We start from the raw sequence: 27,763 nt of genomic DNA, 5'->3' as shown, positions 1-27,763 counted from the left end.
GCAAGTATCAGGCCTCTGACTGGAAGAAACCTGCATTTCAGGGAGCATAAATCAACCTCTATAGAAACACCAGCTTCTATTTCTACTTTTATTGTGATTAGACAGCCCAAAGGGCCTTTGAAATCTACACTTTATGTGGAATCTGAAAAATAAACTGTTTCCAAACTATTTTGCAGTGCTTGTGTAATGGCCTCAAGACAGGCAGTCACTTAGACAGCTGTGCAACTGACCACAGAAGCTGCATTCTAGAAATGCCCCTTCTTTGGAACAATCCAAACTTTCTCCAGGACGGAGTCTGCACACAGGGAGCAGTGTTTCCCTGCAAGCATACAACAGTTTCGTTATTGTTTAACCACCAAAAACCAGCTCCAACTATCTATCAGGCTTGACATTTAATCTGTCTCTGCTGCTAGCCAAGAATACAGGGCACACATAGGAAGAGGGTGCACGGATGCAGTCAGAAAAGTTTGTTCATCTAACCAGGCAAACATTTTCCTTCTTTTAATGATTAAGTTGCCATTTAAAAACCTGCTCAGCAAACCACGGGCCTGTTTGTCCTCCAGATTATCAAATCCAAGGATCTGTAAATAAATCTATGCCATCAGATTGTTATAAGAATTTTGCCTTGACCATGATCTGATTTAATTAATTTTTTATTACAATTGATTAAGATCGAGAGACAATAAGCAAACAGCGCTGGGTGCGCTGGGGAGTCTCTGCTCCACCCAAGACGCACAACGAGAGTTCTGGGGTACAGTCTCTTATACTCCTCGGTCTTGGGTTTCAGCCAATTCTGTCGTCTCCTTCACTCAAATACCCACATGATTCTTTTTTCATTGTTCTCCTCCTGTTGCTGGGATCTTATCTTTGGGTGATGAAACTTCTTAAAAAGTCATTGAATTCCTTGGCAATACATTAACAGGGAATGTCTGCCACAAGCTTAACCACCATCTTAGCCCCCTCAATTCCATTTCTTATATAGTTACATATTGAATATACAAGTTTCACCTCATTCCGTAACAGAATATAGCCCTTGATTACCTAACCCCCTTAAGGTATTCAAGCAGTTAAACAAAACACCCTCTGTAGTTAGCAAAGCATTTGAGACATTCAAGTAGTTAAACAAAGTAAAGTACCCCTTAAAGTAACAAAGACTTTGATTAGGAAGGATTATTCCTTTGTTCCTTCTTTTCATCATTGTATTTACAGGAACTCCCATCTTAATCTGATCATGATTTTCGATTCCTCCCAAAGTGCAATGATGACAAGGACTCCTAAGTTTCTGACACGAATCATTCCTATATACCTCACAAGATGAATCAACACTCTGTTTTAACTCTAAGGCAATCCTACGGAGAAGGGATTCCTCACTGCAGCAGAGCAGCAGCACCAGTTGCAGTTCCAGCCTAGCCATGGTTATTGTAACACCGGACTAGAGCAGAGGATTAACTTGCTGCTCTCCAGCCCTCCATTCCCAGGAACGCTACTGCTCAGCAGTTTTCCAAATGACTTTGGCTCAGGAAAAGTCCTAAGAAGCACCAACACGTTCATGGAAGAAAAGAGCTCAAAGTAACGGGTGACTGAAACATGGAAGTCAGTAGTAATGGCTTTCTGAGCAAGGTATTTTGACATCAACAAAAAGCAGAGGCACATCAGTTTCAGTCTGGAATTCCATGTTTCCAACTCTTTTGGGGAACACGCCAAACCAATACAAGCTCAGGCACACCGCAAGTGGCGTTGGTTCAGTGATGCCACTTGTGATACTGCAATTTGAAGTTACCCATGTGTGCATGTAGAATACATAATGCCAAAGGAACTATCCTTCTGCAGTAAAGGGTACTATGCAACAAGCTACTCCCAAAAGAGACTACTGTCAATTTGCCTGTTTAAAGTCTCACTTAACATCTGTCTAGAGGCTAAACTGAAAGATCCAAAGCACATGATGCTTAAATTTATTCTGATAAGCATATCCCACAACCTCCTGAATAGAAATAAAAAGGTGGCAGCATAAAAAGAGCTGATGTTAAATTAATATCCTAGTCTCCACTGAAATACAATGTGGAAATTCCTATTCTAAGACTATGTGGCAGAGAAGCTGGAGGGCATTCGAGGAAGAAGCCTAATTAATATTGTGGAGTAAAGTGAAAACCTCAAGAGCAATTAACATGGAGAATGCATAGATTTTATGGACACTCAGAAGAATAAACAGTGTCCCACAGAAAACAACAATTCCTTTTTAAAGGAAGTCCCTCATGGGAACATAAATTGAGAAAGGGCTTTCAGAGCCATCTCTCAGCTCTGAGCTCTGGCTGAGAAAGGGGAGAAACTAATAGTTTAAACTCTAGATCTGACAGACATACTCTGGCTTCTGAAAGAAAAGCATTGGTTTTCAACCTTGCAATGTTCTTTGGAGACTGAGTAATACATCTGGAGGGCCCATGCCATCAGGTGGGTTAGAAGACTTGGCAAGCAGGTGACTTCTGTTTCTGACATCAATTCAGTGCTGATGCGATTCTCCCCACCTGCGAATCAGAGACTGCACTTACTCACCCCTGCAAAGCATTCCATGCTCCCTGAATGCCAGCCAGTGTGGAGTTCCAAGTACTAATTTCTGGCTTCTCATAATGACAGTCTCTGGGAAGTGGAGGAAAATGAGCTCGATATGGGGAGACACTGATAGGTGCTACCAAGAATAATGACTGGAATTACCCTGGGGAGCAGGAGACTGGCTGGAATTTCACAATGGAAGTGGGCAGTCACAAGAGGGCTGGAGAAACACTGGCACCAGGTGAATACATATGGTGCAGGCAAATCACAGCAGCACAGACTTTACCATAGCACCGACTGTAACACTTAAATCAATACTCAAGTATTTAGCCCACACCAGCAGTATTCAGGTAGTTTAAAGCCATGCTATGCTTGTAGTCAGGGCTCAGGCTACAGAGAAATACTGAATTCCCTCAGGTTTTACTACCACATACCAAAAGGTCCTCTTGTCCTGGTCAGCACGGATTTATTCACACACAGTTGTGTCCAAAATAGTGCACACAACTAGTTGCATCTTACATTATGCTTCTGCTGCAAAGTGTTTTATTAAGCCCTGAGTTCTTGGTTGAATGTCCTTTCTAATTCCTTACCTCTGGAACAAGCTCTGTATCCCCCAGGAATGGTCAAAGGCTTTAGAGAAGAGACACTCTGAGATACCCTGTGTATGAAAGCTCACTCTTCCTACAAGGGATGGGAAAGTCACCTAAACCTAATTACACCCAGTTTTCCCTCCGTGTATTACAGCAAACACAACACACAGTAGATGGGGACAGCATTTTACCTGGCTGGATGTGAGGACACAGAGCTGCAGTACCAGGTCAGACACAGCCTGTCCAGCTCCACAACTGCCTCCAGCACACGTCCATGCAGTTCAGGGGCAGACACACTGCTATAGGAACACCACAGCAGATGACTGGCTGAAAATCTGCTTACACCCTTTCACCATTCAAAAGCTGGTCCAACGTCTAAAGCACAAGTTTTAATAACCCTGCTATATATAGAGCTGACAATTCAACTCAAATCCTGCTCTAGCAGGATGGAAGACTTTACAGTGCGAGTTGTTAGAAACAACAAACCCTGTATAGAAACAAATGAAAATGACACAAGCTAAAAACCGAATTGAAACACAACACTAAAGTCAACCCCAAGAAAGACAAAACTGAAGGCCTGGAGAAAAGAAGAGGGATTTCAGTCAGAAACACAACGGGTGACCGCCAGCCCCAAAATATAACTTAGATATATCGTTCCTTTGTGCTCTCACTGCAGAGTGTTGCATTCAGCTCTGAGTTTGACTCCCAAGAGCCCAATCACATGTACCTGCCAACAAGAATGACAAAGCCTCACTGAAAGCCTACTTTTTCTACAATTAAACGCAATACTTAAATGATGGCTTTAAAGCTAATCCAATCCAGCATAAACTTGAGTAATGAAGCATTAAGGCATGAACAGCAATTTCAAGGCAATCAGCTTTTAATTAAAAGCTCAACTGCCACCAGCTGAGTGGATGTGCAAACACCGAGTGCTGCAGCCGGGAGCCCTCCACCAGAGCTCCCACAGGCACAGAGAATTGTCCATAATGGAAAACACAGCAGCCACAGTAGATTATTTTGTTTCCTTAGACCCAAACGTTCTACCAAAAGCAATTATGTTTTCAAAGAATGCAAACAAGAGCCTGCTCCCCACCACTGGGAACACAAAATGTGCTGAGGAGATAGGAGGGTTTCACAGAATCCCAGACTGGTTTGGGTTGCAAGGGACCTTAAAGCTCATCCAGCTCCAATCCCTGCCACGGGCAGGGACACCTTCCACTGGAGCAGCTTGCTCCAAGCCCCTGTGTCCAACCTGGCTTTTTATTTCAGAGGTAGGTAAATACAAGGACCTGGAGTTCATAAGAAACTTTCCAAGATCCCAGCTTTCTGTTCCGCTTCTCAGCTCTGGAAAAACAAGGTAACAGTGGAAACAACAAAAGGTTAATACTCTTTTGGGCTTTGTTCCATGTACGTGCCTCAATGACCATTTATCTTAAAATGTGGGCTTCCAAGATTTGAAATACAACCCACTATGATGTAAACACACCAAACCCACTGACTTACAGCACTGTCACTTCCCATCCTAGTGAAACGGAGAACTGCACAAGCATTCCTCAAATCCACTAAGTTCTTTACCAACTCTATAATCAGGTTAGAAAGGCCAGAAAGCTGCCACGAAACAGCTCTCCCAAGGCTATGCTATCCATGGCAGACACATTCTGCACCACAGAGGAGGAAGTGAGCTCAAATGAAACACGTCCTTTCACATCTCACATTAAACATTACCCTGAACATATCTTAACCAAAGAACCATAAATATAAAACATCCCTATCAATGCTTTAATGTTATACTCACCTCCACAATATCTCAGCAAGCCAGACCAGCCCCACAGTGCTTGAAACACATGAAACTCCCAAGTGCAACACTATTTATCATACAGGCACTACATCAAGCACATTCATCCTTAGCTGCTTTGCCTGTGTATGAAAGCTCACTCTTCCTATAAGGGACGGGAAGGTAACCTAACCCTAATTACACCCAGTTTTCCCTCTGTGTATTACAGCAAACCCAACACACAGGAGCTGAGGACAGCATTTTACCTGGCGGGATGTGAGGACGCAGCGCTGCAGCACCAGCTCACACACAGCCTGTCTCACCCTGGACCATGCTCATGCTCTCGCTGCGGGGAGCTCACCGTCACCAACCTGAGCCAGGCACCCATGCCGTGCTGCGTCAACACCTCCACGGGAAGCACCCTGACCAGCTCACAGGACAAAGGGTCCCAAAACCACCCCAGTGCTTCTGTGTTCCCAGCTCCTTTTGCCTTGCACAGCTTCCACTTCGCTGTTCAACCCCCATCTCCAGCAGAAGCAGCTCCTCATGAAGGGAACGACTCGGGTCCTTGTCACCAAGGAGTCACCCACCCACTGCCACCAAGCACAGTACTTTAGACGCGCTGAAACGCGAAGAGACAGTGATTTAAGCCAAGGGCTCTGCTGACGGCTGGTGCTCATCCAGAACCCCTCCGTTCTCACAGCATTTCCAGCAGAATAACCTACTATGAACCTCGCAGTGCCTTTGGGAGCGTTACTTGGAGAAGGAACGAGTTTTTCAACTCCACTTTCTAAATCGGAGGAAAGACGCTGCACCCGAGTCTCACCGGCCCTCCATAGGGAACCCCTGCAAGTGCTTCCCATGAGGGAGCCCCTTTGCCTCATCTCCCCACCACCAAAATCCAGGTGCTTGCAGCCCCCTTCCAGCCTTTCCCAGTCCAAGTGGCCCCATTCTCCCCCAAACCCTGCCAAACGCCCCCTTACCAACACCCCCAATCCACAGCCGTTACCCAGAGCCCCTTCACAACCCTCAGGGGCGACTCCATCACCTCACGGGCCCCACATTCACCCGCACCCCTGCTGCTCGGACACCCCCACACCGGGGCAGCCCTCACTGAGGCCTCACCCCCCCCCAAGCCCCTCACCTGCCTCCTTCGACAGTCCCGTCCTGGTAGAGGCCGAAGGGGCCGGGCCGCGGGTGAGCCCCGAGCCCCCCGCTCGGCAGGGCGGCGGCGGCGCCACGGCAACGGCCGGCAACGGCCCGCAACGGCCGGCCACAGGGAGCCCGCCCAGGGCGGCGGCCATAGAGCCGCGAGCTAGAGAGCACCGGGCGGCCCGCCCCCCGAGGCCTCACTAGCGCCATCAGGAGGCCCAGAGGGTAGCGCCCACAGAGGGGCCGCGGGTTCGAGACCCCGTCCGGGCAGGGATGTGGGGGGGACTGTGGGGTTCTCTGTTCTCCGTAGGGTTTCTGCTATATTCACAGGGGCTTAGCTACATTAAACGGGAAACACACACAAGAACACCTATATAGAGAGAGACATACACACAGGCATATATACACAGACCCCCACACACGCATACCTATAGCACAGTACATATAAACATACACTTGTATTTTGTACATATGCACACATAGAAGTCCTCAGTGCCAAAAGGCACCCACATTCCTTGGGGCAAAGGGTGTCCTGTCAGCCCCGAGATGGGTTTTATCCCCCCTTTCTGGGCAATGGGAAGGAGCAGGGAGGGGGATGTCCCCATACAGCTTACAAGGCTGCAAAAGTGCCTGTCTGAGCACAGAGAAAGGCTGGATGAGGACATTTAGGTCTGAAACTCTTTCCAGGCTCATTTTACTATGCAAATTTAGGGCAAATGAGATGGGATAAGCAGTCAAGTTCTTCCAGATCAGGTAATGGGTTCCCACAGCCCAAACCCTTTCGCAGCACCCACACTGAGCAATGACCAGCACCCACAGCACAGCCACAATCCATCAGGACATCACTGTCACCATGCACACTGCCTCTCTGCCCACCTTCTGCAGCAAACCCTGGAGCCAAGGAGCCCTATCACAGCATCCTCCCCAACCTGTCCAGCTGCTTCCCAAGAGGGCACAAACCAGCTGATTGCCAAGGAGAAACTACCCCCAGGTCATGGCTGTGCCCCAAAGCCTGGCATGGGTGGCTCTGTTTGAGCACAGCCCACATGGCAGTGACTTTCCCCAGTCTCTTCCCCACAGAGCAGCACCATCCCCATTGAATCACAGCCCCCAGTGACCAACTGCATGAGCAAGTGATGCCTGTCGCTTCCTGATGCCATGGCAAAGATGCATGCTGGGCATGAAGGTGATGCAGGGTTCAGAGCAGGCTGCTCCACTTCTCATCCTCTTGCTAGCTAGGGGAAGGAAACAGCAAGAAATGCCCCTTGGTTCAAGTATAACAAAGAGGTTTCCCTTTAGCTCTTCCCCTGCTCCATGCCCCACCACGAGAGCTTTGCCTCCCCTACAGAACCTCAGGCAGAGAGAGGAAGTAGCAGCAGTTTTGGTTGAAATTGGTGTGAACCAGCTCTTTACACACAGCTTCAAGAGACATAAACCACATTCTCTGCTGGTGAAGACCAGCCATACCTGCTCCAGCAGATGGGAAATCCACCCTCCTCCTCCTCACCCCAGCCAGGCTGCCGTGGCTGCAGCCAAGCCTCCCCTCCCAAGCTCATAAATGCAGATCAGTGCACAGCTTTAAAATGCATTTATTCTTACTGAAACCTGTAGAATGGCACAGCCCACAGCTCCCATTGCTTTGGCACATTCCCCTCCTCAGGCAGCCCTTCCTGCAGCACCCCTTTTAGCGGCCCCTTCCCTCCAGCAGCTATTCGCTCAGCAATGCAGGGCTGTACACTGCTATATCTAACTCCGGAGAAATTAGCACCCAAACTGTGGCTAAATCAGCCTCCTCTTTGCCCAGCAGAGCTTTAGAAAGCTCCAGGAGCTCTACTGCTGTGTCAGTAGATTAATAAGTATGGCCTGATGACTCTCAGCCCCCACAGTCTACATCAGCAGCCTTGGAAGTGCAAGCCAGAGCTCAGCTCACCTGCCAAAGAGGCTTTTCATTAAGCAGGGGGATAAGAGTGTTTAAGATACCTGGGATCAAGAGGAGAGGCCACATTCCATTACAGCCTCCTGTCTCCTCCCCAGCACTGCACAAGCACCCAGGAGGTTGCCCAGAGCAGGCAAGAGCAGCTGGAAAGCACTGGAGCAAAGAGAGATTAAACTTCACAGCATGCAACTGAGTAGGAGCTTGAGCATGAGACAGGGCCAGCTGGTGCAGCCAGGACTCATCCACCCCAGCTGATGCACACCATAACCTTCAGCAGTTAACATCAATTCTTCCTGAAGCACAGCAGTGCCCCCAAAACACCAGCAGCTCTCTCCAGGGCCTGGTGTTAGTCTGGGGAGGAGGTCAGATGAAGCATCTGGTTATGTTCCTGCTCATCAGCAGCCCGTCCCACCCTAGTCCTGCTGGGGACTAACCCTAATTGTAATGGAAGTTAACAGCAGTTACCATTAACTGAACTCCAGCTCTCAACCACCACAGCAGTGTGCAGCACCTTTCATTTCTGAGCCAAGACCACTGCAGGCTGCTCCCAAGGACGATCAGAGCTCTGGGACCAGAAGGCAGGGAATTACGGGGGAAACAAAACCACCAGGAGCAGTCATGGGTTTGTATAGGAACACGCCAGCTGGTCCCAAGCCAATACCTGAGGACCGGGCTGGCTCTGCTGCTTGAAGACAGGCCTGCAGCAGGAGAGACAACCTGGTTGTTGTGCTGCTCACACAGCCCAGCCACTGCAGGCAGCATCTGCTGAGGCAAGATCTCCAGGAAGCCCCACACTCTTTCTCCCCAGTGCAGAAGACAAGAGCTTCTTCACATTGGTGCTTCCCAGGGCTGCAGGATTCAGTCAGTCTGTAAAGCCTCCAGTGTGCTGGTCTGCTTTTTTGCAGCTCTTCTGGAACCTGTCATTTGGTTTTCCACCCACATTAGAGCCTCTCCGTGGGTGTCACATCAGCACTTCCAATATCCAGCTCTGCCTGTATCCCAACTGGCTGCAAGGAGAAACAGAGAGGGGTTTAACCTCACTCTATTCATCACTCCATCACTGGCCCCAGAGCCAAAGATCCCCAAACACATCCCCTTGAGCATTGCCCTCTGCTGGTACCCTTCATTTTAACTGGGTCTGCTGAACACAGAGATACAGAGAATGCAATCTAGTAAAAAAAGAACGATTTGGCCTGAGATATCCCCAGACACACTTATTTAGCACATCCAGGATGCATTTTCTGCCCCACACACCACCACATCCAAACCCATTCAGATCAGGCAGCAGAGCAGGCTCAAAGCCAGGAGGCTCAGGCAGTGCTGTCTCATACTAGGTAGGATTCAAGCTAAAGTCACCTTTGCAGGTGTTGGAGCCGTTTCTGCAGGACTCCCACTGATCAGGAGAGCAGGAAAAGCCCAAGGAACACTGTGACCCACATTGGAAGTGGTGCCACTCATTTATCATGCCTATAAATACAAGCCCAGGCTGTTGCGAACAGATGCTCTTCTCTTCCACAGCACACAACCAAGCTGCATTTCCTCCCCTCCCATTGCCATGGGTCACCCACGAGACCTGATGCTGCCTGACCCGCAGCAGGAGCCTCACCCTGCTCCAAAGCCAGGTCCAAGTTGCACAGCATCACCTCCACACCTGAGGGACCAGCCCAGGGAGCCTCACCTGCCGGGGTGACTTAGCCAAGGAAGCGATGCGCTGGGTGGTGGCTTTCTCCAAGGTGACTTCTTTGCTCTCCAGCAGCACTCGGGTGCTGGGCACGAAACTCCAGGAGCGGCCAAGGGCTGGCTTTGGTGGACCGGTGCTGCTGTCCCTTGTCACCTGGTTGGTCACCTGCAGCACAAACAGGCTCAGCAGTGCCATGTGGTGTAATGGAACACCAGAGATTACCAGGAGATAACGGCCAGTCTGCTACTTCTGTAGTGCTTTTTCTTCTCCATCCTGTGCCCTCCCTTCTTGGCACACTCATGCCACCCCCTTTAAACACAGCCCATGCAACTGCCCCAGATGTATTCAGGTAGGAACCCACTTGTATCTGCAAGCTGCAGGGACTCCACATGCTGAAGGCACCTGCAAACTTTAAACTTGGAGCTTCCAAGCATCCTTCCAGACACCCCATCCTTGTCACTTCATTGCTAATCAAAGGGCAGGACTGTCTCAACACCTTCCAGTGTCAGGTTTAGCAGAACACTGTTTTCTGTTGTGGCCTTCCCAGTTCAAACACATTAATTATGGTCCCAGCAACCTGTCTGGGTGCACTGGAGCAAATGCAATTGCTGGGCCAAGCGCTGGGGAAGAGTACAGCAGAGCCCGTTCCAGTCCCTAGCTCCTTCTGCATGATGCAATGCCCAGCAGTTTCTCTAAGGTAACCGAGCAAGAGGTTACTTAGAAGCTGGCCAGTCCCTTAAATGACTAGTGTTATATCAAAAATAAATACAAACAACCTTTCTATCCATCTGTACTTAACCTTACCTTGCTCAATCAAGTTAATGCCTCACTGGCTGAGGACAGCGATAAGAGCAGGCAGTAAATCAGCCCTGTTCTTGCTCCACACTCACTGGAAGAAACTACAGAGCACTGTGGGTACAGGCCTTTTGCTCCTGCTTAGCTGGGATTGGGGTCCCCCCCTTCCCAGGACTCCTCACCATGGCACATGCCAGCATGTGAAGGGCAAAGCACAGCAACACGCACCACAACAGCAAGGCTGAACTCCCTGGCCAGCGTCTTCAGCTCCCTGGCTAGCTGCATCATGATGGCCAAACCTGGAGGAGGACAAAGGATTTGGGTGTTTCAGGAACAACCCTAAAAGCACTTCTTGGAAGCAGGTGACATCTATATTTGCATGAGCACAAGATTTAGTGCCAGTGCTAGTGCTCATAGACACTTACAACCCATTGCCATTATCAGCACCCACTGCACCTGCAACTACCAGGGCACTCTGGCCCAATGGATGTGGCATGGCCAGACCAATCCCAAAGTTGTCCCACCACCTCCTTCCCCATCCTAGAAGCCCTGAGGTCAAAAAACCCTACGAAAGCACCAGGAGATCCAAAGCTGGCCAGGCTGATTTAACAGGTACAGGGCCCATCTCTCCAGCTCACAGCTTCATTTCCTACAGCCCATGGCTCCTGTGATAGCCCTGCCTGCCACCCAGGTCTGCAATACCCTCTGGAAGGTGTATGAGGGGCCTCCTTGGCATCCCAGCCAGCAGGAAGCCCCTCACTCCTGATTTATGGTCCTTTTTGGCAGAAAGAGCCCCAGGGTTGCTTCGCGAACCACACCAGCAACCACAATGTACTTGCAACACTGTAAGTAGAGGTTTTAATCCGTGGCCTCCTCTGTCCCCTGGCTGGGTTTCAGACCACCCACATGAGCCTGCATGGCCACAGCCAGCTTGAATGTTTGCTGGTAACACCACAGACAGACTCCCCTTTATATGCAGTAGCAAAGGAAAAGCTGGGAGCTGTGGCACACACATCCGTCCTGCCCCATCACACATGGAAGATGCTCTTCAGGATGAGCAGAGATCTGCAACCTTACTGCACATCCCAACGAAGCAGCTCACCCTCTGACTGCTTCCCACCCAGCAGCGGGTAAATCACAGCCGAGACAGAATCGATCACCACGATCTTGAGAGGACCCATGGAGCTCACAACCTGAAAGGAGGAGGCACCATGTGGAGTAACACATCCAGCAGTTCTGGAGCTCATGAGCTGCACACAGGCTCAGACATCCCCAGGGCAGGGTGATGTGGTGTCACTCATCAGGCACACAAGCCCTGCTGCTCCCAGTGCAGCTCTGGGGAAGGGAGAGGGGCCCGGTCCCTTGCTCCTACCTGCTGGGAGAGGCGCTCCCGCAGCTCCTGCAAGGCGCTCAGCATCTCATAGATGTCAAACACACGGACCACCTGGATCCGCTGCAGAGCCTCCAGCTGCAGCACAAAGTGGCATCACCAACAGCCTCACCCCACCAGGATTTGTTAGAGTCCTCCTGTCCCAGCTGCTACCAGGAGCCAGGAACCCTTATTTCTTCCACATTTGCCTCCACCCCATGAATACTCTCATCCCCATGGCACTGACAGAAGCAGCAACACAGATTATGCTCATGGAGCAAAAGTGTAAGCAAGTACAGCAAGTCTTCTCCTTCTGCCTAAGAAAAGCATCTAAAGTACAGTGTCTGTGCCTGAGCACAGCACCCACCAAACCACGGGAGGAAGACTGTGGATCCAAAAAGCCCATGGGGATGACAAAGGCAGAGCTGGACAGACAAACCATCTCTGGGGGTTGTCTGCAGGCAAGAGCCAAGTGCGAGTGGAGGCCTCAGCTCAGGGGAACTTGCCTGCTCTTCCTCTTCCTCTGCCTGGGCTCGGAGCATCTGGTGGAGTCGAGAGGCAGTGAACCCCCCCGTGGAGTCGAGAAACAGGACGTGCTGCTTGAGGCCAAGAGACACGCTGGCTGCAATGCCCAGGCACACCTGGAGAGGCAGGGAGGTCAGCCAGCCCCCCCAGGCCCCTCTGCTTCACATGCCTGAAGGCATCATCTTCCTCCTACCTGTCCTCTCCTTCATCCCACTCACCTGCGTCTTCCCACTGCCCGGTGCCCCCATGAGCTCCGTCACTTCCCCTGTGTACAGCCCGGAGTCCAGCAGCTGGTCCAGGCTATGGGATGAACACAGGGTGGGATTATCAAATCCCCTTCAATGGCAGGAGCAGCAATCCCCGGGTGTCTGCCCCTAGAGCCTCCTTCCCAAATGCAGACGAGTGCCCCAGCCCCTGCTCCTTCCCAGCACATCACCACATTGCGATTCAAAGCCTGTGCTGGGGAACCATGGCCATCTGCAGCAAGCCCAGCCCTGGGCAGACCTGCTGGCTCACCAAGCAATCACCCACCTGGGGCTCCCGGTGGGCAGGATGGCCGTGGAGCTCTTGAGCTCCTCATAGAGGTCTGCTCCATTGGCGGGGAAGGCAGAGAACTGGGCCAGGAGCACCCGTCTCACCGCAACCAGTGCCTGGTGGGCAGAGAGATGCCTGGAAACAGGACTAAGGAAGTCTGGGGACAACACCATGCTGTAGGAGGTGCCCCCAGGAAAACCCATCCAAGTAGGAGCTGAGCAGCTCTGAGCTCCGCAGCAAACACAGCAGGACTTGGGAGTCACCCTTTACCTTGTAAGACAGGGAACACTTCTGGGCAACGTCCTCCAGGTCTGATGACACGAAGTCCACCACTGCAATAACATGAGGAATGAGAAGCTGGCAGCCAAACCTGGACACATCATGAACACTAAAAGATGGCCAGCAAGATAAACCTGCCTGCACCCACAGGCAAAACGTCTGCACCCTCTGGCAACGCTTCAAGTGGGTGAATTGGATGCCCTACACAACGTAAACCTGGAGATGGCCCCACTGCCCACTGCAAAACAGATCAGGGAGAGAAGATGGTAAAAACCCTGCCTCTTCTGCTCAAGAGCTGCCCAGCACCATTTGATAACTGGGGCCAGCCAAGAGACTCCCCTTCTGCCACAGCCTCAAGGGGCTACTGACTGACCCAAAGCGCCCGGAAGAGCTAAAGCCCCAGGGATTAGAGCTGGTGGCCCCATCTCTGCTCTCAGGAACCACTCCAAGATCGCTCTTTTCAGATAAATGTGTTTGTTATTGGTTTAAAACAAGTCAAAAGCAATTCTTAAAGGGAAAACAAGGGTTACAGCATCCAGGGCGCCAGCAGCCACGGGATCGCACAGGCTCCAAATAACAAGCACAGAACAGTGATTTCCCCAGCTCTAATCCAGTCTGAACAAGTCAAGAACTCACCCCAAATCTCTTCCTTCCCCCTAAGGGCAGGAGGTGCCCAGGGTGCAGCCTGCCAGCAGAATGGGCATTTTTCAGAGGGAAAAACACACAAACCCTCCTAAAATACCTTCCAAAAGCCTCTACAAGAGCCCTGCCACATCCTAACGCTCTCCTGCTTCTATGGACAAGTCCTGACTGCCCAGGCTGGCAGACGGGTCCTGCACAGGGGGAGGGCCTCCCCAACCCGAGACCCCACTGCCCCCCGTTACCCGTTTGGATGCTGTTCGCCCTGAGAAGCTGGATCATCTCCTCGGTGAGACCAGGGCAGAGCCCAGCCCGCAGGACCACCATGTCCTCAGGCACCCCAGCAGGGAGAGCCACGGGGCCAGGGAAGGAGAGACCTGCGGAGGAGATGGGAGAGGAGATTTGGCACCATCCTGACACTGAGCATACCCGCAGGCGCTGGGGAGATGCTGCCGAGGCTGTGTCTGGGATGGGTGAGCACAGCGAGTGTTCAGCATCCCTCAGCACGGAGCAGTGCGAGCTCCTCCAACCCCGAAGGTACCTCCCGAAGCAGGGCTCCCGCTCCCTGCCCGTTCCCCTTCCTGCTTCCTGCCGGCAGCGGAAGAGCCGGGCAAGGGATCCGGTTGCTTGCCCGTGTGTCGGCCCCACACCGGGGTCCTGTCTCCCGGTCCTCCCCTCGTCCTCCAGCCGCTGGTACCCAGGGATGCTCGTGGAAGCACACAGAGCGGTTTCCATTGGTACCGGCGGGGAGCAGAACGCGCTCAGAAACGGAGATAACAGGAACCAGAAATGGGAATTTCCCCTTATTTATTGCAGCTCCCCCTCTACCAGCTGCCTTTAAATGCCCTTAGCACAGGTGCTCGGCAATGCTGCAGCCCCTCAGGCTCTATAGGTAACAGCCCCACAGGCTGGTGTGGGTTGTTTGGGAAGCAGATGCTGTAGCTGCGGGGGATAAAGTAAGCTAGTTTATGAATGGAGCAAGGCAGAAGTAGGAGGAAGAGGTGAAGCTGCTTCAGCTTTCTCTCACAGAGCTCTGAGTGTGGTTTGTTTCACTTCTAAAGCCATAGTTTGTAGGTAGAGCTGGGCTCTGCTGCTGGTGTGCCTGAGCAGAGCCATGAGCCCTGCAGAGCTGGTGGGGACCGAGTCCTTGCTGTGAGAGCTGCTGATGTGAATGGGGAAAACAGCTTTCGTTATGATGTCTGTGCTTATTTCAGAGCTGAACCTGAGCTCTGTGCAAGCCACGAGTGGGTTTCCAGTGGGGCGGGCTCCCAAAGGCCCCGTGAGGAGGAGGTAGTGTGGGGGGTGAGCTGGCTTTCCATCCCAGGGTGTTCTGGAAGGTGCTGGTGCTGCTGCAGCTGCTGGCATGGGGCCGCTTGTTCCCGAGGCTCAGCTGTCTCATGCTTCCCTAAATAGAAAGGGAGAAGGGTCTGAGCACTGTGGTGGGGGTCAGCCCTCCCGGCTAAGGGCTTCTATGGCATGAACCCCCCCATTCCTGCTCCCCACACTCCGTGCAGCTCTGCAGGTAGAGGGAAGCTGGGGTTTGCTTGCAGAGGTGGCAGAGGATCCCCTCTCCTGTAGATAGGGGCTGCGTGCTTGCATGCAGGGCCCCCCCGAGCAGGGCTGCTGACAGGGGCCGTTCCCAGGCAATATATAGCACAGGGGGACAGGCTGTGGTGACAGGTGACATTGACAGGCAGCAGGAGCTGCCAGGTCCTGCCCAAACTCGGAGCGGGAGGCGAGCTCTTTGCTGGGACACATAGGCTCTCTGTGGCACCGGTGGGCTCCAGTTCTTGTTCTCTTATTAACTGAATCCTAAGGATCTACAGCCGTGGGATAAGCTGCTGTGAAGCTACAGCCTTGACCGTAGGTCTTCACTTTCAAAGCCCTTCAGCGTGGTAAGCTGCTTTTATTAATGTGGGTGTTCATTATGTGTCAGTGTTCTGGTGGGGTGGGCAGGCGGCCCCGGTGACACAGGCAGTTGGAGTGGGACACAAATCGATGCTTTTCCTTCAAGCTCTCCAAATGGAGGATCCCATCCAGCTGAAAGAGGAGGGCAATCAGTACTTTCAGGCCAATGACTACGAGAAAGCTGCTCAAAGCTACACTCAAGCCCTAAAGCTCAACAAGGACAAGGCGCTGCAGGCGGTGCTGTACAGGAACAGGGCAGCGTGTTTCCTCAAGAAGGTGAGGATTGCTCCTGGTTTGCCTGGGCTGTGCTCAAGGGGAGAAGAGCAGGGAGGCAGCCCAGGGTGCTCCCGTGCTGTGGGCTGTGTGTTTTGTCCATTGATTGAATAGCATGTTTCAACTGGTCTGAAGTGGTTTGTTCTGGGCTTATTCTGGAACTGTAAAGCTGCCTCCCTGCTTCAGTCCTGATGGTTCACGTCAGAGAGGGTCTCACATAATCACTTTGAAGCAAAAGCTGTTTGGCAGCCATGGGAGCACTGTAAGCCATGGGTTGGGATGTGGAGGCATTGTTCTTGCCATCCGTCCCAGAACAAAAGAAGCAAAAGTCAGTATTTAGCAAACTGAGTTATTGGTATCTGTACCAAAACTGCCTTGGCTCCCTGCAGCCAGCTTGTAGTGACCTGCTGTGGGGTTTTAGCAGATCTCTTGCATATGCTTGGGTTTACACTAACCCAGAAGAAACACCCACTCAGAACAAGCTGCAGACAGGCTGTTGTGAGTGTCCCCTCTGCCCTCACTGCCCACTATCTGCTGCTACAGCAGCATATGTTGTCTCACCTGCATCAGTCACCTTTTCCTCTTCCATCAGTGATGAGAAGGTACCCAAGCCCCCATCTTTCCTGCTGTAACTGCTGCTGGCTTCACTGAGGTGTTCTATGGGAACACAGAGGTCTCAGAGTGTGTCAGCAATGGGGACATGCCCTGCTATTCCAGTGCTAACAGATCTCTCTCTTGCTGGTTTAACAGGAGGAATATGCAAAGGCAGCCTCAGATGCATCTAGAGGTAAGGAGGGGGCTGTTTTGAGAAGGCAGAGCTGCATTGGTGGGTGTGCTTCAGCCAGCTCTCACATCTGGTTTTGGGGTTCTGTGGTCTTATTCCTTCATGTCCATTAACACCCAAGTGCTGAGGCCACAAGGGAATTAATGGAGGGGGTTGAAAAGAAGATGCACCGATTTGTTCTATTGGAGCTAATCCACAATAACTGCATCTCAAAGAGCTGTAGTCACTGTAAAGCAAATCACAGTTTACACAGGTTATTTCCATGGCTGGTGTTTTGGATCATTCTCCTAGCTATTGACATCAATTCCTCGGATATCAAAGCCTTGTACCGGCGCAGTCAAGCTCTGGAAAAACTGGGAAAATTGGACCAAGCATTCAAAGATGCTCAGAAATGTGCCACCATTGAACCCCGCAACAAAAACTTCCAGGAGACCCTGAGGCGACTGGGAGCCAACATCCAGGAGAAGGTAAATGCCAGGGAAGCAGTCCTGGGTTCACAGACCAGGCATGGAATGTTCTTGCTCTGGGTTGTATTAATAGAGTATTGATTGTACTGGAAACTCCTAACAATGTACAGGGTTAAATAGGCTGCATTTACTGGGAGTTCATATCTGGTGCATGTAAATCTGGGGGTCAGATTGAGTTGTTAAGTTAAAAAGCAGCTCACTCCTCAGGTTGGCCTGGTCCTGAGTGTTGTGGTAAGGTCCTGGCAAGGAACTGGACCAGCTTTGGGGCTGGATCTGGCAGCTCCCACTCTGACATCTTTACAGGGTGCTGTGAAGAAGTCCCTGCATCACTAGGGATGGTTAGGTCTCAGAAATGATGGGTATGGGCTGGCTCTGCTTGTGTCTACAAGTCTGAGATGGGCAATAGGTGCTGGTTGCTGAGAAGTGATGCCTGTTTTAAACTGTCCATGGCTTGAGGGGCTGTGATGTCCTTGAAGTGATAAAGGAAAACAAACCTGTGCCTCAGGATTCTGCCTCTGATGCTCCATGCACTCTCTGTTGGCACAGCTGCGCATTCAGTTCTCCACGGACTTGAGGGTGCAGAAGATGTTTGAAATCCTGCTGGATGAGAACAGTGACAAAGAAAAGCGGGAAAAGGTGAGAACTGTCCTGGACTTGACAGAATTGTTATTCAATGTCAGAGGTTGCTCTGAGGAGCAGGAAAATGCATTCCCTTTCCATCCTGCCCTAGATGGAGGATGAGGAAAGGAGCTGGGAGATGAGCTGTGCTTGGAGAGGGAAGTGTCTCAATGAGGCATCACCCCTGTGCTGAGGGGGAAGGTGAGCTCACCTCCCAGTATACCAAAGGTGGGATCAGACTGGACTTATCAGGCCTATCTCTGCCACCTTCCCCTATGTTCCTCTCCGAGCAGTGACCCACTTTAATGGGGCGGAGTGAAGCCAATCCCCAGATGTACCTGGAGAACTATGTGGTGCTGTCTGAGCTGGTTGTGTCTGTCACTGCGGGATGGCCACCATCCCAGAGCTGCACAGAGATGTTCTGCAGGGCTGTGCCACTGACCCCAGGTCTGTCTCCCCCTCCAGGCTGCAAACAACCTCATAATCCTGGGCCGGGAGGAAGCGGGTGCTGAGAGGATCTTCCAGAACAACGGGGTCAGCCTCCTGCTGCAGCTGATAGAAACCAAAAACCCGGAGCTGGTCCTGGCAGCCGTGAGGACGCTGTCAGAAATGTGCACGGGGCACAAGGCTCGGGTAAGCAGCCTTCACTGCTACTGCCTGGCACCGAGGGGAGTGGAAAACTGCCATGGTTTGATGCTTGTGGGCAAGTAAGACTTGTAACACGATTGAAAATGCCCCTGACCTCTAGGGGTGAAAGCTGTACCTGTTCCCTATGGAGCCTTCATGTGTGCTGGTGAAGTAGAAGTTAGGACAAGGTGGTGAGCGTGGTTGGGTCAAATCCATGTCCTTCATCACAGAAAAGCAACAAAGAACAACTAACTTTAGGAAAGCTTTGTCTAAGGCTTGCGAGCCTAGCAATGCTTTTAACATCCTCTTTGGAAATAGCCTGTTAATTACTGGCAACTCTACATGTTAGTTGTTGTCTTATTGTAGATGAAAATGAGGCTGAAGAGCAGAACTCTGCCTTGTACTGACTTGGGATTCACCCAGGAAAAGAGTTCCTTTGTCCAAGCTGAGCCTAAAGTATGCAGGAAGGAAAGGCTTTTGCTAACAGCTGCCCTGCTTTCTCCTTTCTGGTGCCAGGCCACTGCCATTCTCCATTACTTGGGCATTGACAGCATTTGTATGTGGATGTCTGTGGACAATGAAGAGATCTCCTTGGCTGTCTGCAGCCTCCTGCAAGCCATCACCGACTGCTTGCTGGGCCAGGGGAAAGAGGAGCATCACGGGAAGGAGGAGGCTGTAGTGCTCGGTAACACTGCATGACCTGATGGTTCTGTGGTTGTGCTGTCAAAGTGGGGTGAGCAGAGAGGACTCTGCTCCTGGGATGTCCACCTTATTCCTTGTTCTTTGGGGAAGTGGGGACTTTACCCTCCAGCTGTCCAGGATGACAGCCTGAACGCAGCTCTTATCCTTATGGTGTCAAACACCAATATTCCAGCCACGTAATGCATCTGAATGGTTTTCACCAAGTTTGTCTGCTTTTGAAGATAATGTCTTGTAACTGGCTGCTACTGGCTTGCTTCTGTGTAGATACTAAGAAAGATTTGAGGATGATCACAATGCGTTTGCTGGATATGTTGGTCAGCAAGAAAGTGTCTGGGCAAGGACGAGACAGAGCTCTCAACCTCCTCAACAAGAATATACCAAGGAAGGACCTGAAAGACCATGACAACAGCAGGACCATCTTTGTCATCGACAATGGTGAGTCCTTCCCTTCCTCCCTATTCTGGTCTGGGAGATGTGGAGCTGTGTATTCTTGCCTGAATACCTCTGGAATGGATCCTCTGTAGCTTTCTTTGGTGCATGCAAGCCTGGAGCGAGGTTAGATGTATTAGCAGGTAGCAGTATTAAGGTTAAGAGAGAAAAAAGCTGTGTATGAGAACAAGACCTTTTCAGTTTCTAGAGGACTGGCTTCTCTGGTTCATTTATTCCAACGTATTTGCTAACGTTAGGAGGATTTGGCTTGGATAACTTGCCTATCTTCAGATGAGATGAGCACCTGCTGAGCTTGCTGGATCCTTAAACTGGTCATTTCTAAAACTAGAAGGGGGTAAGAAGTTTGTGTGGGATGTGTTTTTATACTAATTCCAATGCATATGTGTGGTACCATTCTGGAAGGTATTAAATAACACTTCAGCAAAAGGAGGGTTAAGACATGCAGGAGCCCTTGGAAGTCACTGACTTTTCCTTAGTCAGAGCCTCCAGCCTTGGAAGTCAGTAGGTTTAAAGCCTCCTGACAAAAATAACTGATCCAGCCAGGGACCAATGCAGTTTTGCTTATCTCACTCAGAGCTGGATAAAAGCCTGATGCTGCAAACCTGCAATCTCAAGAGCAGAAGCTCTTCCCCAGTAAATATCTGATTGTCTTCTTTAGGACTTACGTGATTAGGCTGCAAAGTAATTGAAAACCATCCAAACTGGCTATTTCACTGCAAGGAACCAACAAGTAGTATCTTGAGCTGTGGACAGACCCCTCCCCTCTAACAGCCATACGACTCCATTGTTTCCAGGCTTAAAAAAGATACTGAAAGTGGTGGGCCAGATTCCTGAGCTGCCTGACTGCCTGCCACTGACAGAGAACACCCAGCTGAGTGCCTCGGTGCTCCTAAATAAGCTCTACGATGACCTGCGCTGCGACCCGGAGCGTGACAACTACCGGGTGATCTGCGAGGAGTACATCAAGTGAGTTGAGCTCAGAGGCACAAGAGTGTGAGGTCTTAAGGCTGTGGTGAAGTACTTGGAGTCCACTTAGATGCCAAACTGAGGACCTGGGAGATAATGACTGGGTTGAGATCCTGCTGGATCCTTCAGCTGGGATCCTACCTGCTGGATCACAGCCTTTGCCTGAGTTTAGGCTCAGCTGTGTCCCATGTACCCACCATCAGAGGAGGTCAGCTCTTGATCTGAGGGAGGATGCTCCCTACTCAAGGGAATTAGAACTTAAGCAACTGCTGTTCCACATGCTATTCCCTCTCTCTGTCCCATGCAGGAGCAAAGTTGACCCACAGGACATGGATAAAACACTCCATGCTATCCAGATGGTGTCTGGAGTTCTGCAAGGGCCCTTTGACTTGGGCAACAAGCTGCTTGGCATGAAGGGAGTCATGGAGATGATGGTGGCCCTGTGTGGGTCCGAGAGAGAGATTGACCAGCTGGTGGCTGTGGAAGCCCTCATCCATGCCTCCACCAAGCTGAGCCGGGCCACCTTCATCATCTCCAATGGGGTGGCGCTCCTGAAGGAGATCTACAAGAAGACCAAGAATGAGAAGATCAAAATCCGAGCCCTGGTGGTAAGGATGGCAGCCCCTGCCACACTCACGAGCTTAAACCCTGGACTTGGGAGAGAGGGAGGACCTGGGAATGTGTTGGATTCATTTCCTTCAGCTGGGAAATAGTTTATGGTGCTTTCCTTACAAGTAAGGGAGAGATTGTAAACCAGGAGAGAACAGGGAATATTGGTAACCTTGGTTCATCTTGCATTACGGACATGCAATAAGAGAACAAAACCTCAGCTTGCTGTGCTACAACCTGAACAGTCTACTGGGTATTTCTTTTACATACTGCTTGCTCTGTTGGAACTGACTTCAAACTTCAGAAATGGGATTAGGCTGTTGGGGGCAGCAATACTAGAGGATTAATGAACCTTTCTCACTGGTGTATCTTCTTCCTGCTCCTCAGGGTCTCTGCAAGCTGGGCTCAGCAGGAGGTACCGATTATGGACTGCGGCAGTTTGCTGAGGGGTCCACTGAGAAGTTAGCCAAGCAGTGCAGGAAGTGAGTGACCTTACTTTGTCCTTCTGTTGCTCTGTACCTTGTAAAATACAGTATGATCCTTTCCCAAGAGATCTTGCTCACATGTTGCCTTCATTTACTGGTGCTGCCTGAGAGCTGACAGGGCCCCCAGAGCCATTGCACTGGGACCTGGAGCTCTTATGGTCTGAAGTAACTGTATGTTCCTCCTGCCTCAGTATCCAGAGAAGCCTTTCTCCCTCGTTGATTTCCTATGAGAGACACCAGACATGGTGCTTCCCTCTTTGCCATAATGGTACAGACTAATTGAGTGCTATCTAGAATATGCACAAGTGTCTTTTGCAGGTGGATGACAGGAGGAGCTGGGATGAAGTTAGGAAGTGACTGAATGGGTGATCATTGCTCCTGACACTGGAGAGCAGGGCATCATGTGTTTGTGTGGTGGTGAAGGCAAAGCAGTGCTGAGTACCTGTCCTGGTCTGTCTTTTCCTGCAGCATTTAGATCCCTCAAGCTGGGCCATGGGAGGAAGGTCATGTCTCGAGGGAAGCATCCCACAGCCTTTAGGAGCTGCAGCAGAACCTGAGGACATGTTTGGGCCTGAAACAGTCTCAATGTTGTTCCTCCCTCTTCTCCTAGAGAAGCTATTCCTGGCTCCTGAGATAGAAACGTGGATGTTTTTCTGTCTTCCAGATGGTTGTGCAACACCAGCATTGATGTCCGCACGAGGAGATGGGCTGTGGAAGGGATGTCATATCTAACCCTTGATGCGGATGTGAAAGATGACTTTGTTGAAGATGGGCCAGCCCTGCAAGCTATGCTTGAATTAGCCAAGGTCTATCTCCTTATTTTGTTTCCTCATTCCTCTAGTAGCATCATGTTCTCCCAGGTTTCCAGCCCAACAGTGTCTCCCCATGCAGAAGGAGCTGTGACCCCAACCTCTCTCCTCTGTCTTAAAACTTCAGCTTAGCCTGTGCAATAGAGACACCTCAAGGCTGTCATCATCCTGCTCCTCTCCCAAGGCTGAGGAAGGTTGCTCTTGCCTTTACTGTCAGCAACGAAAATCAGAGGCATGAAGGTGCTGACAGCGTCTGATGATGTCAACACCCTGTTGGACCATAAAAACATTTGTTTTTCCCTGCCCTGGGCTATAAGGCTGGGGCTAAGCCTAAGAAGACTTCAGCTAGTGCAAACCACCACAGTGGCAGTCCTAAGGGACCTGTTTCCCTGCAGTGTTTTCCCTCACCCTCACATAAGCTTTCCTTTTTCTGTGCAGACAAGTGACAAGACTATCTTGTATTCTGTGGCTTCTGTGCTGGTGAACTGTACCAACAGCTATGACACCAAGGAGCTGGTCCCAGAGCTGGTGCAACTGGCAAAGTTCTCCAAGCAGCACGTACCTGAGGAGCATCCGAAGGTATCCCAGGGAGCTGGGAGGAGATGCTCGGATCTAAACACCTTCCCTGGTGTATCCATTGTCACAGACCTCAGGTCTCCTATCTCCAAGGCTGAAATTGCTTTGCTCTCCAACCAGGCTTGGCTGTAGTTAGCAGGATGGCAGCTGCTAAGGGGCTAATCCCTTTCCAATGTCCCCCCTCAGGACAAGAAGGATTTTGTGGTGAAGCGGGTGAAGCGGTTGCTGAAAGCTGGTGTTGTCTCTGCCCTGGCCTGCATGGTGAAGGCAGACAGTGCGGTGCTGACAGACCAGAGCAAGGAGCTCATTGCCAGGTACCTTCACTGCTGTCATAGGAGCTGGGAGCGCTGGCCAGCCCATGTGCCACTGAGATGGGCTCTTGGGCTGGCTCTCTGCTTGGTGGGGTGGTGCCTTCTGCCTATGGGGGAGGGATAAAAGGGAGAAGGAGAAAAGATTTAACACCAAATCCACATTCTGACCCCAAAGCTGAATTGCAGGCCTGCTTTGCTGGGCAGCATCTTGACTTTCCAGCCCTCTCTACTGGTTTTGACTAGAACAGAGTTCATCTTACAGGCCTGAGAACTTCTTATTGTGCCATTTGTGCTTTTCTCCTAGAGTTCTGTAGGGCACTGGGTTAAACATCTGGAATTAACTGGTGGATCTGGCCCCCTTGCAAAACCTTAGGCTCCTTCCCTGGGGGATGCTGGCTATTCCCTTCCCCTGTGGCTGTTTCACTAAATGATTCTGTGCTTCTGCAGGGTGTTTCTTGCCTTGTGTGAAGACCCCAAGGACCGGGGGACCATTGTTGCTGAAGGTGGTGGAAAGGTGATTACTCGTATGTCTGCAGCCCAACCTGATGTGCAGTTTGTCTGCAAAGTGTCTGCACTGAGGGAAGGTGCCAGAGAAGTGTGAGCTGTCTTGGTGTAGCCCCTGGGGCCCACACTGCCACTGCAGTCCTATCCCTGTGAGCCTCCAAACAAGTAGTCTTGAAACAACTGAATGAGCTACAGGCTCTGGTGTGATGAACTAAAGATATCACTCTGGGCCACAGTGCAGGCCTATTTCTTCAACAGACACATCTTTAGGCATTTTTAAACTTATTTTAGTATATTAAGGCAATCCTGTAAGTCTTCTCAAAGGCATCATATGCTTTCACATGTGTCACTAGGCCCTGATACCTCTGGCTCTGGAAGGCACAGAAGTTGGCAAGATAAAGGCTTCGCATGCTCTGGCAAAAATTGCTGCTATTTCCAATCCAGACATAGCATTCCCAGGGGAGAGGGTAAGCTTAAAAATACACCCAGAATTAATCTTGACATTTCCTTTAACAAATGAAAATTGCCAAGACCTTATAGCTGGAAAAGCAGAGACATCCCTTTTCTTCTTAGGTGTATGAGGTGGTGAGGCCCCTCATCAGCCTGCTGAACACAGAGAGAGATGGCCTTCAGAACTACGAGGCTCTGTTAGGTCTCACTAACTTTTCAGGAAGAAGTGATAAACTTCGGTGAGTTTAACTGGTTTCTGCCTTTCTGCCTTCCCCTGAGTACCCGTGAATGTCAGTCAAACTGGTCAGTTTGAAATACCTTTGGCAGAACTGTGAAAGTCTTGGAACTAAAAGTAACAGGAAGAGGAGAGTGGCACTTTTTCCTCTAGAAAGAGGAAAGATGTGAACATCGTAGCCTGCATTAGATAGGAAATGAATCACATCATGAGCTCCAGTGCTGCAGACACTGGTTGGTTTCAAGGCTTCCCCTTGTCTGCAGCTAATATGGTGTAAGTTGGTCATTGCTTGTCTCATGATAGATTTTATTTGACTGCTCTTCAACACAGGATGAAGATAGTCAAAGAGAAGGCCCTGCCAGATATTGAGAATTACATGTTTGAGAATCACGACCAACTTCGACAGGCAGCCACAGAGTGCATGTGCAACCTGGTGGTCAACAAGGAGGTAACTCACTGGGCAGCTCAAACTAGACTGTGTGCACTGGTTTGTGAGCCCCTGTGATGAGGCATTCCTGAATGTATTATCCCTGGATATCATGGGTTTGGGTGTTTTCAGGTTCAAGAGCGGTTTGTGGCTGATGGAAATGACCGGCTGAAGTTGGTAGTGTTACTGTGTGGTGAGGATGATGAAAAAGTCCAGGTTGCAGCAGCAGGAGCCCTGGCCATGCTTACAGCAGCACAAAAGAAGCTCTGCTCTAAAATGACTGAAGTGGTAAGACCCAAAGTCTGATTATTGGCAGTAGATATACCCTTGAAGGGGCCTGGCTCAGCCATGGAAACACCACTCAAAAGGAAGATGCAGTGCACCAGTTTGATAGTGAGGAACTTGGTGAAGTTGAGACCTGGCTGTGCATGCTTCTAGTTCATCCTTGCATGAGGTAAACCAGCCTACTTTATAGAAGACTTCATCTCAGAGCTGAAACATTTCTATATAGCCATTCCTCAAGCTAAGTCCATGATGCTAAATGTCAAGCAAGGTTAGGAATGCAGAATATTATTCTATAGGCTCTTAAAGCTTTTGATAAATAACCTGAGATCCAACCCTTGTTTCACTCAGACATGAGAAAAGCTTGATAGGTAACATATTAAGCTTTACAGATCCCCAAACATCTCAATTTCCTGCACAGGTCTGTAAGCCCTGAGGACTCAGACCCTGTGTGGTTGAGTACCTGTGAAGAGCTGTGGTTGAGAAATAATGAACTCTGTTGTGTCGATGTTGGACCTTGTTAGAATAAAAGTGATGAATCAAGCCACAGAAGGGGCTCAGGAAGATCAGTGCAGGGGGAATGGGAATGGGTGGTCTGCTTCAGTTATCATTGTGCCAATATTCTGATCAGAATATTTGCACAGAGATTAAGCAGTAACCTAAACATGAAACATGTTTTGTGTGGTGCCAGTGCCTTGGATTCATGTGCTTCCTTCTGCTAAGAAACGCCTTTCCAAACTCACATTCTTGGTTGAGGTGTTCTTCAGATCAATACTAATGACCTCTCTCTCCCTTGAAGACCACCCAATGGCTTGAAATCCTGCAGAGGCTGTGCTTGCACGAGAACATGGAAGTACAGCACCGAGGACTGGTCATCGCTTTCAACTTAATCAATGCTGACAAAGACCTAGCAAAGAAGCTGGTGGAGACGGAGCTCCTAGAGATCCTGACATACATCGGCAAGCAGGAAGACCCCAAGAAGCAGCACATCATTAACGTAGCACACGACTGCCTCACGAGGTGCATGGATTACGGGCTCATCAAACCCCTCTCTCAGGCATGAGGAAATGAAAAGCACCAAAGAGAATGTGGATAGGAAAAAAGCCACTGAGAAATGTGTAACAGTGAGAGCCATGAGGGAAATCTCATGCCATTGTTAAGGCATGGAATCATGTGGGGATGATTGTGGAAGATCAGAAACAATATGAGGAAAAGAGGGACTGGGAAAGTTGGGAAAGTGTCCATCTGAGTAACTGGTGTTAAACCCTTTCTGCCCCTTCGATGAAAGCTTCAAGGCCCAGCTGTAAACAGTCGGTTGTGTTGCAGATGCACTGTGGATTGCAGAAGGAAACTCAATTGAGCTGATATCTCTCCTGCAACCATCTACAGCTCGTGGTAGTTGTGGAATTCCTAGAAATGGTGGAACAGGAAGGGTTAAATGCCTTCTGTTCTGTAGTCAGAAAATGGGTTGGGTAATAGCTGTGTGCTTTGTTAAATTATGGTAGTTTTAGACAGCCTTAAGTGGTAGGTGAGCTCTTAATAAATTCACGTCTTTGTTCCATGTGCAATTCCTCTTCTGTTTTCATTAAGCAAATGGAGAGCTCCCACTTGCAGCCTTGTATTAGACCCAGGAGGTTGGAGAAATGGGTAGCACAGGCTGGATTCCCACCACTTGCAGCCTTACCCAGTGATGCTCAGATGAATGGGCCAAGTCACTGTGAGAGGCTGCAGGAGCTTAATGGCTTAAGCTGAGGTTCACACCAGGGAATGGTGTTTGGCTCAACAGGGAATGCTGAAAAGAGCTCATTGACGGAAGAAGCAGAACAAAGAGAGAACACACCAGTTGGTCATTACATTCAACTTTTCTATATAAATTTATATTGAAATCGTGTCCATATACAACTTGCAGCTGAAATAATGTCATGGCTTAACCTGCCTCATAAGTTTTCCCCATGAAAGTGATCCAGGCTGGGGATAACTCTGGAACATCCTCAGTGTCACCTCCCTCCTTGGAGCCAAATTCCAGCCAAGGCACTGAGACTAGAGCAGTAATGTGAGGACTGCTCGCAGCCCAGAAGCCAACCGTATCCTGGGCTGCATCAACAGGAGCGTGACCAGCAGGTCCAAGGAGGTGATCCTGCCCCTCTACTCTGCTCTTGTGAGACCTCACCTGGAGTACTGTGTGCAGTTCTGGTGTCCTCAACATAAAAAGGACATGGAACTGTTGGAACAAGTCCAGAGGAGGCCATGAGGATGATCAGGGACTGGAGCACCTCCCATATGAAGATAGGCTGAGAAAGTTGGGGCTGCTCAGCCTGGAGAAGGCTGCGTGGAGACCTCATAGCAGCCTTCCAGTATCTGAAGGGGGGCTATAGGGATGCTGGGGAGAGACTCTTCATTAGGAACTGTAGTGATAGGACAAGGGGTAATGGGTTAAAACTTAAACAGAAGTTTAGGTT

The 27,763-nt window shown here is 50.3% G+C and overlaps 3 protein-coding genes and 1 long non-coding RNA gene across 7 annotated transcripts in view; 1 reads left to right on the top strand and 3 right to left on the bottom strand.

The window, feature by feature from the left end:
• The window catches only part of RFFL (ring finger and FYVE like domain containing E3 ubiquitin protein ligase), a 31,109-nt gene extending 24,944 nt beyond the window's left edge, over positions 1 to 6,165 (bottom strand). The window contains exon 1 of one of the 4 annotated variants that reach the window (XM_061355568.1): positions 6,056 to 6,165. The gene's annotated coding sequence lies outside the window, so the exon portion shown is untranslated. Of the gene's footprint in view, positions 1 to 3,328; positions 3,418 to 6,055 lie in introns of those variants that run through there. The other 3 variants (XM_061355570.1, XM_061355571.1, XM_061355567.1) reach the window with 3 other exon arrangements.
• Positions 6,166 to 7,636: 1,471 nt separating this feature from the next.
• On the bottom strand, positions 7,637 to 14,599 carry RAD51D (RAD51 paralog D). The gene is made up of 11 exons (XM_061355566.1): positions 14,563 to 14,599; positions 14,067 to 14,198; positions 13,174 to 13,235; positions 12,901 to 13,019; positions 12,588 to 12,669; positions 12,351 to 12,485; positions 11,848 to 11,943; positions 11,578 to 11,668; positions 10,704 to 10,774; positions 9,678 to 9,845; positions 7,637 to 9,006 (listed from the first exon to the last, which is right to left on the bottom strand). Exons 2-11 carry the CDS (start codon positions 14,146 to 14,148, stop codon positions 8,941 to 8,943), a joined length of 972 nt encoding a protein of 323 aa, XP_061211550.1. The 5' UTR covers positions 14,149 to 14,198; positions 14,563 to 14,599; the 3' UTR covers positions 7,637 to 8,940.
• A 313-nt stretch (positions 14,600 to 14,912) lies between these two features.
• LOC133213364 (uncharacterized) lies at positions 14,913 to 17,852 on the bottom strand. The gene is made up of 3 exons (XR_009725790.1): positions 17,748 to 17,852; positions 16,564 to 16,659; positions 14,913 to 15,226 (listed from the first exon to the last, which is right to left on the bottom strand). It is a non-coding gene; the product is annotated as an uncharacterized LOC133213364 (long non-coding RNA).
• UNC45B (unc-45 myosin chaperone B) lies at positions 15,491 to 26,831 on the top strand. Its single transcript, XM_061355565.1, has 20 exons — positions 15,491 to 15,716; positions 15,836 to 16,005; positions 16,753 to 16,789; positions 17,078 to 17,253; positions 17,800 to 17,889; positions 18,337 to 18,504; positions 19,015 to 19,183; positions 19,465 to 19,635; positions 20,445 to 20,616; positions 20,924 to 21,224; positions 21,613 to 21,707; positions 22,375 to 22,516; positions 22,958 to 23,098; positions 23,282 to 23,409; positions 23,854 to 23,920; positions 24,264 to 24,377; positions 24,484 to 24,599; positions 24,926 to 25,043; positions 25,155 to 25,310; positions 26,104 to 26,831. Exons 2-20 carry the CDS (start codon positions 15,844 to 15,846, stop codon positions 26,365 to 26,367), a joined length of 2,787 nt encoding a protein of 928 aa, XP_061211549.1. The 5' UTR covers positions 15,491 to 15,716; positions 15,836 to 15,843; the 3' UTR covers positions 26,368 to 26,831.
• Positions 26,832 to 27,763: the final 932 nt, after the last annotated feature.

The sequence above is a fragment of the Neopsephotus bourkii genome, unplaced genomic scaffold, assembly GCF_033783945.1.
Source record: "Neopsephotus bourkii isolate Nb327-2 ecotype Australia unplaced genomic scaffold, CSIRO-AGI_Nbou_v1 NB_804, whole genome shotgun sequence".
NCBI classification, from domain to species: Eukaryota; Metazoa; Chordata; class Aves; order Psittaciformes; family Psittacidae; genus Neopsephotus; species Neopsephotus bourkii.
Note: the sequence above shows the minus strand (reverse complement) of the source record. Positions and strands in the feature narration are given on the sequence as shown.

Bases quoted from the DNA above. Each gene is read 5' to 3' on its own strand.
- RAD51D (XM_061355566.1), bottom strand. From the start codon at position 14,148: ATGGTGGTCCTGCGGGCTGGGCTCTGCCCTGGTCTCACCGAGGAGATG. The intron at 12,670-12,900 runs GTGGGTGATTGC...TTCATCCCATAG, and splicing joins CTGCCCACCGGGAGCCCCAG to CCTGGACCAGCTGCTGGACT. The intron at 12,486-12,587 runs GTGAGTGGGATG...CTGCCTCTCCAG, and splicing joins CGGGCAGTGGGAAGACGCAG to GTGTGCCTGGGCATTGCAGC.
- UNC45B (XM_061355565.1), top strand. From the start codon at position 15,844: ATGGAGGATCCCATCCAGCTGAAAGAGGAGGGCAATCAGTACTTTCAG. The intron at 19,636-20,444 runs GTGAGTCCTTCC...CATTGTTTCCAG, and splicing joins CATCTTTGTCATCGACAATG to GCTTAAAAAAGATACTGAAA. The intron at 23,410-23,853 runs GTACCTTCACTG...GTGCTTCTGCAG, and splicing joins AGCAAGGAGCTCATTGCCAG to GGTGTTTCTTGCCTTGTGTG.